The 10,019-nt window shown below is 44.9% G+C and overlaps 1 protein-coding gene across 1 annotated transcript in view; it reads right to left on the bottom strand.

The window, feature by feature from the left end:
* LOC104295330 (neuronal acetylcholine receptor subunit alpha-7-like) overlaps nt 1–10,019 on the bottom strand; it is a 67,911-nt gene that overhangs the window by 46,329 nt on the left and 11,563 nt on the right. The window contains exon 2 of the mRNA XM_009895070.1: nt 5,529–5,668. Within this exon, the coding sequence (XP_009893372.1) occupies nt 5,529–5,668 (140 nt within the window). The remainder of the gene's footprint in view (nt 1–5,528; nt 5,669–10,019) is intronic.

A 10,019-nucleotide genomic window follows, 5' to 3' on the forward strand; every position in this document is an offset into this window, starting at 1 on the left:
CCCCACCGCACCCCCCTTCTTTCCTCCCCAGGGAGCATAGTGTATGAATTACCCTCAGGCTGGTACCTTGCCTAGCACCCTGCTCTGCTATGGTAATGTAGCATGCTGGACACACAAGTCCTCAGACAGAACAGCTTTGAACTCTGTAAGTGCATACACCATTGCCAAGACTGTGATGCTGCTCTCCCATCCACTGAGCAAGAAGCAACAGTGCACCAGTTGCTTTGTTTTGTGCTAAGCAATGGGTGATAGTAGAAGGTGACTGTTCTGAAAGGTATGGATGCACCCATTTGCCAACCTGACACACTCTCTAGAGAGGTGTACTGCTGACTGGGGACTCATATCAGGGATGTCACCGAGAGACTACTAACCTCGTACAGTCCTCTGACTATTATCTGCTGCTGTTGTTTCACATGGGCACCAGTGATAGCACCAGGAGCTGCCTGACGAGTATCACGAAGGATTATAGATCCCTGGGAGCAGCAGTAAAGCACTCTGTAGCACAGGTGGTTTTTCATCAGTCCTCCCAATCAAAGGGAAGGGGGTTTGAAAGGGCCCATCAGATCTGGCGAATTAACAAAGAGTTACAGGACTGGTGCCACTATCAGGGGTTCGACTACTTAGACTATGGGACTTGCTAAGAAAACAAGGTCTACTGGGGGCTGATGGGATCCATCTCTCAGAGAAGAAGAGGAGCATCTTCGGACTAAGGCTTCTCCAGCTGGTGAAGAGGGAGTTAAACTAAAGTTGCTGGGAGAACAGAACCTCAGTCCATCTCACTCCTACCAGTATGATGCCAATGCCATCAATAGATGCCCAGAGCCTGGAGAAGGATCACAGGTCAGCAGGAGAGCACCTGTAGTGCAGCACAAAGGAATTCCAGCCACTCCAGACAGTAAGTCAGCTTTATCGGGGGCCCAACTTAAATGCCTCCATATGAACACATGTCAGCATGGGGAATAAACAGGAGGAGTTGGAGACGTGCACACACCTGCAGGGCTATGATCTTATTGGCACCACAGAGACATGGTGGGATGTCTCCTATGACTGGAGTGTTGGAATATAAGGATACAGGCTTTTTAGGAAGGAAAGGCAGGGAAAACAAGGAGGGGATGTCACCTTCTATGTCAATGACCAGCTGGAGTGCATGGAGTTCTGCCTGGGGATGTATGAGGAGCTGACAGACAGCTTATGGGTCAGGATCAAAGGGAGGGCAGGGACAGGTGATATTACAGTAGGGGTCTGCTACAGGCCACCCAACCAGGAAGACAGAGCAGATGAGGCCCTCTAGAGACAGGTAGGCACAGTCTCATGTTCACAAGCCCTGGTCCTCACAAGGGGGGAGTTCAACCACACTGATATCTGTTGGAGGGACAACACAGCAGGGCATAATCAATCCAGGAGGTTCCTGGAACTTGTTGATGATAACTTCCTTCTCTGAGTGATAGAGGAGCCATTGAGGAGAGGTGCCACACTGGACCGTGTTCTCACCAACAAGGAGGGGCTGGCAGGGAATGTGAAGGTCAAGGGCAACCTTGGCTGCAGCGTCCGTGAAATGGTAGAGTTCAGGATCCTTAGGGCAGCGAGGAGGGCGCACAGCAAGCTCACTACCCTGGACTTCAGGAGAGCAGATGTTAGCCTCTTCAGGGATCTGCTTGGCAGAGTACCATGGGATCCTGGAGGGAGCAGGGGCCCAAGAAATCTGGTTAGTATTCAAGGATCACCTCCTCCAAGCCCAGGAATGATGCATCCCAACTAAGAGGAAGTCAAGCAAAAAACGCCAGGAGGCCTGCATGGATGAACAAGGAGCTCCTGGACAAATTCAAACAGATAAAAGAAGCCTATAGAGGGTGGAAGCAAGGACACGTAGCCTGGGAGAAATAGAGAGCAATTGTCCGAGCAGCCACAGATCAGGTTAGGAAAGGGGCAACAAGAAAATCTTCTATATGTATGTCAGTGATAAAAGGAAGATGAGGGAAAATGTAGACCTTCTCTGGAAGGACACAGGAGACCTGCTTACCCGGGATATGGAGAAAGCTGAGGTAGTCAACAACTTTCTTGCCTTAGTCTTCACTGACAACTTTTCTGAACACACTGCCCAAGTTGCACAAGGCAAAGGCAGGGACTGGGAGAATGAGGTATCACCCACTGTAGGAGAAGACCAGGTTTGGCACCATCTAAGGAAGCTGAAGGCGTACACATCCATGGGTCCTAGCGGGATGCATTTGTGGGTCCTGAGGGAATGGGCAGATGAAGTTGCTAAGACACTACGTATAATACCTGAGAAGTCGTTGCAGTCTGGGGACGTTCCCACTGAACGAGATAGGAAAAACATAATCCCCATATTGAAAAAGGGAAAAAAGGAAGACTCAGGGAACTACAGGCCAGTCAGTCTCAATTCTCTGCCCAGCAAGATCATGGTTCCTCTTGGGAACTATACTAGGACATGTGGAAAATAAGGAGGTAATCAGGGACAGCCAATGTGTCTTCGTTAAGGGCAAGTCATGCCCGACAAATTTGGTGGCCTTCTACAATAGGATTACAGGATTGGTGGATAAGGGAAGAGCAACTGACATCATCTACCTGGACTTGTGCAAAGCATTTGACAGTGTCCTGCACAACATCCTGGTCTCTAAATTGGAGTGACATGCATTTGACGTATGGATGACTTGGTGAATAATGAAATGGCTGGATGGCTGCACTCAAAGAGTTTTGGTCAACGGCCCAATGTCCAAGTGGAGAGGAGTGGCGTGCTTCAGGGCTCAGTACTGGGACCAGTGCTGTTTAACATCTTTGTTGACAACATATACAGTGGGATTGATTGAATGACATGAAACTGTGTGGAGCAGTCAACACACCGGAGGGAAGGGATGCTATCCAGAGGGACCTGGACAGGCTTGAGGGATGGGCCTGTGCCAACCTCATGAAATTCAACAAGGTCAAGTGCACCTGGGTCGGGGCAATCCCAAGCACAAATACAAGCTGGGTGGAGATTGAGAGCAGCCCTGAGGAGAAGGACTTGGGAGTGTTGGTGGATGAGAATCTCAACATGACCTGGCAATGTGTGCTCGCAGCCCTTTGTATGTATACTTACCATTTTTCTGTGCCATTTTATACTATGTCATTCAACAAATTTTGTTGTAGCAATGTTATTGCTTTCCCAAGGGCAAGAGAACTGGATGTGCAAAAGATGTGCCTTACTTTTTAATTTAAAAAAGTAAGCACCAAGCAGTTTCCATGCAGTGTAAGGATTTGTAAACTAATTACAACTAACACAACTTGAGTTTTAGGACATTTCTAGAGGAGGCAAGCCTGTCCTGGCCATTTAACAGTGTAAGGTTGTAATCTACAAATTGATTTATTGTTCGCACTGACTTTTATAAAATAAAAAAAAATGATTAAAATTAATTTTATGCTGTTTTCACAAGTAGTTTCTATCTTTCTTCTGATCCTAAGATGTATCCATCCAGTTAAAAATACTCTTATACAACAGCTCTGTGTTTCATGTAAGGAAATGTGCTATGCATCAGGATGCTAAGTTCTTTTGACTATATGCTTTAACATTAGCTTTTATCTTTTTACCCTGTCACTGGAGATTACTTTCAAAAATGGGGATTTTCAAGAAAAAATATTAGTTATGAAGACAGGCAGAAAGAGCTGGGGTTGTTCAGCCTGCAGAAGAGAAGGCTCCGGGGAGATGTTATAGCAGCTTTCCAATACTTAAAGGGGGCACACAGGAAAGATGGTGAGGGACTCTTTATCAGGGAGTATAGTGATAGGACGAGGGTTACAGTTTTAAACTGAAAGATGGTAGACTTAGATTAGCTAATAGGAAGAAATTGTTTACTGTGGGTGTGGTGAGACACTGGAACAGATTGTCCAGATTAGTTGTGGATGCCCCATCCCTGGAAGTGTTCAAGACCAGGCTGGATGGGGCTTTGAGCAACCTGGTCTAGTGGAAGGTGTCCCTGCCCATGGCAGAGGAGTTGGAACTTCCAATTCTAACCAGTCTATGAGTCTATGATTCCTGTTGTAGACAGGAATTAAATGTGATGTAATGGACATTGACATAATGTAGATAAAGTGCTTAAACAAATGCTGATTTCCTGAAAGGACAGGTTTCACACATGAATGTCAAATCCAACTCCAAAAAGGTTTTATGTAACTCCTCATGACTAACTGACTTTGAAAATGTACAGTCACAGCCCTAAGGCTAAAAAGTCCCCCTTACCACTCACAAACTTCAAATTGCTGAATGAAAATACCATTAGAAAAAGAAGGGCCGGGGGAAGATCTTTGGAGCTAAGATGCCTCTGGCAAACCTGGAATTGCTTGCTGAAATTTACTTGAAATTAGCTGGAGGATTCCTCTGCTCTTTCATTCATGAAGAGGTCTGTGAGCTTCCTCCATATATGAGTGACTTTAGTTGTGAGTACTGATTTCTTCTTTCTTCCAGCTCAATGCAGTTGCTAACATATCAAAACAGAAAGCTGCTTACCCTGCCTCAGTGGTTGCTGCCTGCCTCCAGATGCACCACAACTGGCTGGACCTGTACAATGCTGGGGGGGGTAGACTTTCAGGGGCCTGCTTATGCCCACAGGGTGACCACCTGGTGCACTACACATTTTCAGAAAGATTGTGAGACCTTTAAAAACTTTAAATATTTGAGGCCTCTGTCAAATTAGTTTGCAAATGAATAAAGTTTTGCACATATCTCTCTCTCTCTCTTTAGTTCTTGTTCCATCCATGACAGTGACAGCATATTGGAAACCAACCCATAATGCTGACTATGGAGAGGGTAGGACACAGAAAGAAGCACAGCTGTTTGCTGTGTTGAAAGGATGAAGGTTGTCAAAATTGTTCTCCTGGCTTGTTTTTTTCCCTGAAATTCTCTCTATCTATCATGGTTTATCACACAGAACCTTCTTCATGATGAAGAAAGGGATTTGGATTATTATGTTAAAATTTTCCATGGTTCAAATCTCCAATCCTGAAAAAGCATGTTACAGTCAAGAGAATTAGAGGTCTGTGCCTCCAGGTTTTGCTTTTATATGTTTCTAACCTCTTTACCTGCATGGTAAAGAAATGACGGGAGAAGAGGCCAATGCCATTATAAAGTCTAATGAAAAAGTGTAAGTGAAGTGATATTATCTTTGAACTCTCCACATCATCTTTAGTTATTGCATTCCACATAGCTCTGAGCCGAATATATCATTAATAATTTGTAGTAACACATGGCTTCTAATTTATTGAATTCTTTTTTCTGTTTAAAATGAATGGAAAAAAGCTACATAATTAATATCCATGCAGCTCACGTTGTATCAGAAGTGGCTGTGCTTTTAGGAGGATATTCGCTCTTCCAAAGTGTAAAAGCATGTAGTCCAGCATTTAGGGAGGATGCTTAGCCAAAGACAGTCTGCCTTCATCTCTGACAGCCTGATTAAGAGGAAAAGTATGGTCCCAACATAAGAGATCAGATTTGTTATGCTGAATGGGTGCCGTAGAGAACAGAACAGCAAGTAACTTACCACGTCAATTATCTGCAGCAAAGAAAGCTGGAGCTCGACTACAAGGGGTTGGGAGTCATTCACTACCGGTCGTTCAAGACGATTGTAGTTTCTCAGCAGTTCTCTGTACAAGCGTCTCTGGCTTTCACCTGGCTGAGAGACTAGGGTGTAAAGAAAGAAGGCATCTGTCATTTGGGCTGGTCACACTGTCCCCATTGTTTGTCTGTTTTGTTGAAAAACCCCTCTTAGTAGGTTTGTAATTTGAAAGCAGTTCCTCAAAAAATCCCCAAAATTCTGCACATGGCTGTGACAGACACAGCTTTTCTGATGAGCTTTAAAAAAAAAAAAAATACTGCCAACACTCTAACTCATTACCAACACTCAGAAACTACTGAACAGTTTTTGGGGCTCTGAGTAAATGGCCCCCTGCCTTAGTGTCCCTCCTCCTGATGGTCAGTGGGGATGTAGCTCCAAAACTACCGGACAGCTTACTGGAAGGCAGTCAGAGTGCTTTTATTTGCTTGTTCTTATTTCCTAGAGATTGGCTGCTGTAAGCCAGTACTAGAATTACTTGGACGTACCCAGCATAATTAACAGGTGTTTTTATTTTTTGGAGCTGATGTATCAGGCCCTTTTCTGTGCTCGTGAAACAGCAACAAGCCTTCTTCTTACCCTCTGCAGTTTTGTGTGGTAGTCTTTCCAGGCTTTGTGTTATTTTTGTTGCCCTTTTTCCTTCTGATGGCAGCACACTTTATTAACACCTGAGGTGGTGGCAAGGCTAGAGTTTGACAGGTATGTATAATGACATTGAATTTCTGGTGTTACATGCTTAACTTCCACTGGGAACACCCTCGACACAGAAGCTGTCATGCAAACACATGAACACATTAAAGACTAGCAGACTTTCAGTCTATGCTTAAATTGCAAGATGCCCCTGTTTCCTGGCTTTGGGGTTCGTGTGGAGAGCATCCATCTAACCTGTGTGACCAGGTTTCCTTGCCAGAACAACCATGGATGGGGCAGGGTAGCAGTGATGGCTTGGGTCTCTTCCCACAGGAAGGTGAGGACTTGCTGGGACACACTGCCCAGGAGCTTGGGTCCCCCAGAACAGTGTAGGTGTTAGTGGTCTGGCCAGTGGCAGCCTAAGCGCTGCCTAAGAGCTGCATCTAACAGAGGGTCACGGGCTGCAGGTTCCCTGAGGCCAAACCAGTCCTGTCAGCATAACTGCGTATTCCCTGAACTGTACAAATCCAGTCCCTGTCAGAGAACCTGTACTCTAAATTATTATTACTTTGGACTGAAGTATTTTTTATCCACTGCAGCTCCTTGTTTCCCTGTGTGATATTTTTTAACACTTGAGTGGAGCTCTGCGTATTGACACCAGGACTCCTGTCACAGTGGTTATGATGAATATATTTGTGGCAATTTAAACAAACCATAACAACCAGTTCTGCCTTCCCCAGACTCTTACTGTGCTCAGCAAACCTTGCAATCCTGGAACAAACTACTCTTCAACACAGCACCCATGCCTTTTAAAGCTAACACTAAATATAGTTTGTAAGTCTGTTTACTTTCTGTTCTCTTCAGTTTTCCTGATACTAAAGGGAACTTTGTAGCTTTCCAGTATGGCAGTGCCTGGTGGAGGAAGAATATTTTTCTTTATTCTGATAAGTTACACGAATACACCATCTTCATGGGCCCTCTCTGCTCTTGCATAATACATTATGTGATCACGGAGATCCAGAGGAGCAGATGCTGTAAGCACTACTCCAATAGCCCTTGCTGACATGTCAGTATTGTATGCTATGTTTTCACCATCAGCAAAGACAAGCTCTGGCCACAGTATCTCTCCTTCACCAGCTTAAGTAAGCTTCCCTGCAAGGTAGTAATTTAGGTCCCCTGTTACATCCTCAGCAGACCCCGACTCCCTTTTAAGATCCTTCTGTGGAAAGGAAACCAGTGAAAAACACTACACATTGTTCTATGGACAGACACTCTGTGTTTTGAGCAAATTTGCTCTCCGTTCACTCACCTCCCGCTGTTCCCATCATGCTTCTGTGCTTTAGGGGAGAAATGACTGCCTGCACTATTGCTCTCATCTTGAGTACTTACATAATATTTGCCTTTAATCTTCCTTTTAAATGGGCTGCCTCAGCTTTTACATGGGAAAAGTGCCCTTCACCAGTCTCTGGAATTTGGCTGGGCTTCTAGAGTGCCCTGGTACGGTCACTGTCATGATGCATTAAAGCACGTCCCCAAGGGAGGTCTGACTTGGAGACATCTGAGCATAACCCTTTGCTGTGTGCTTCGGGAAGTTGTCTTTGTGCTATGTCCTCCAACCATGCTGAAGCCAGGCCCCTTTCCCTGTTAATGAGCTGAAATAGACCAGTACTGTAATTTTGCACCGGGTTTTTCATCCTTTCTTCAACTCTTCCCTCTGTAATGTAAGCCTATTACTTCACAACGTCTTGTATTCGAAATCGTTAACATAGCCCTAGCTGATCTATTCTAAGCCTGCTGAATTGGCATTAGTGACCACATGTTTGTGTGCTGCATGGTTTTGCTTACAAAATTACATAGATTCATAAGTAAGGGAGGCTTTAGGGTGTCCTGGCAAATAGCCATGGCAGCTATTGGTACAACAAAGACCTGGCTAGTCTAATCACACTGCCATCCCTCTGCTACAGCTGTTTTGGAGAAGGAACTGAGGTGGGTGACAAGTCAGACTTGTATTTGCATAACCTTTTTCTTTAAATTGTAATCTTCAAATACTGAATGTTTCATACTCCAGAGAGATTTCTACTTTTTTTCCCCTCTAATGCTTGTGCTAATGCATTGTGACACAATACCTCTGTGTGCTAAACAGAGTGTTTGCTGGTGATAGGGAAGTTTGCACATCTCTCAGGAGCAGTGGTAGACTAAGTTTTACCACTGCCTACCCCTCAGTCGCAAAAGCCTAACCAAAAGCAGTGGCACTGTTTCATCTTTTAAACTAAGCTGGAAGTTGGATGTCACTATTTAAGGTTGCCAGGTCAGTCTCCCAAAAGCAATGCTAGACTTACTTGCCTACGTACATTACAGGAAAGCACAAGTAACTTGCGAAGGGCATGACACTCTCTAGATAAAGGACCTTTGAGCAACAGAGAGCATCTTACGTCCCATTTCCTCAGTCAGTGTCCCCTTCATTTCTGAACTATATGTGAAGCAGTAGGAGAACATACAAGCTCATTAAAATTTGAGGGAAGAGCCATGTATGATGTTTATCTAAAGTTCAGCCAGACTTTTTGACACCATCTCCAAGAACATCTCACATTTGTCTATGCCTTAGAGGCCACATCAGTGAACAGTGAGGTGGATAAAAAGTGGCTGAAGAGGGGTGTAGTCAGCAGCACAAAGTCCAGCTGAAGGCCAACCAGTGGTGTATACTGGGACCAATGCTGTTTAACATCATTACGAATGATGGGACAGAGTGCACCCTCAGCAAGTTTTCAGATGGTACAAAACTGGGAGTAGTGGCTGATACAGCACATGGTTTTGCTGCCATTCAGAAGGACCTCAAAAAAACTGAAGAACTGGCTGACAGGAACCTCATGAAGTTCAGTGAAAGCAAGTGTAAAGTCCTGCACCTGAAGAGGAGTAACCCCAGGCACCAGGACAGGCTGGGTGCCCACTGGCTGGAGAGCAGGTCAGCAGAAAAGCCCTGGGGGTCTTTATAGATACCTTATAGCAAAGGCCCCCAACATCCTGAGCTGCATCAGGCAGAGCCTCGCCATTAAGTCAACAGAAGTGATCCTTCCTCTTTACTCAGCACTGATGAGACACACCTGGACTGGTGGGTCCAGTTCTGGGCTCCTCAGGAGAAAGAAGACATGAAGTTACTAGACCAAGGACTAGATTCTCCCTCAAGCTTTACTCTCTGAATAATCTGAAGTGGTCCCCTAAACAGACCCTGGAGTTTGCAGGCAATTGGGAGGCACAGGGCAACCAATCCCCTGGTGGTTTTGTGAAGAGCTCTATGGACAACAGAGGTATTAATGGACTACATTCAACTCTTAAATACCTCTCCAAACCTCCTCCCATGCTTCTGCTTGTGCAAAGAAGTCTGCAAGAAACCCACTGATTGATCAACACGACCTATAAACTGCTACCAGTCTCTTGGGAATATATGCTACAGCTGAATTTCATCTTTCTTTCTTGGATGGAACCGCAGAGAATTGCACAGCAAGGTAACCTGTATAGGAGCTATTTCTCTATTGCAGAATGCTACTATCTCCTCTAACAGAAGATACAGAAAACGTGGCTCCCTCCAAATGTATTACTGTAAGACCAGGGAACTCCCCAGATAGGGTGGTTACTGTGTGGTACCCTCAGTGTTGGATCAGGGAGTCCTATGACATAAAAGAAGAACCTGTAGCAAAGAAACAGAAGATTGCAGCTTCCCTGTGGGCTTATTTCTGAAATATATCTGAAAAGCTGTCTTTTTCCTACTTTGTTCCCCTACAACATGCTTGC

This window comes from Charadrius vociferus, unplaced genomic scaffold (assembly GCF_000708025.1).
Source record: "Charadrius vociferus isolate BGI_N301 unplaced genomic scaffold, ASM70802v2 scaffold271, whole genome shotgun sequence".
Taxonomy (NCBI): Eukaryota; Metazoa; Chordata; class Aves; order Charadriiformes; family Charadriidae; genus Charadrius; species Charadrius vociferus.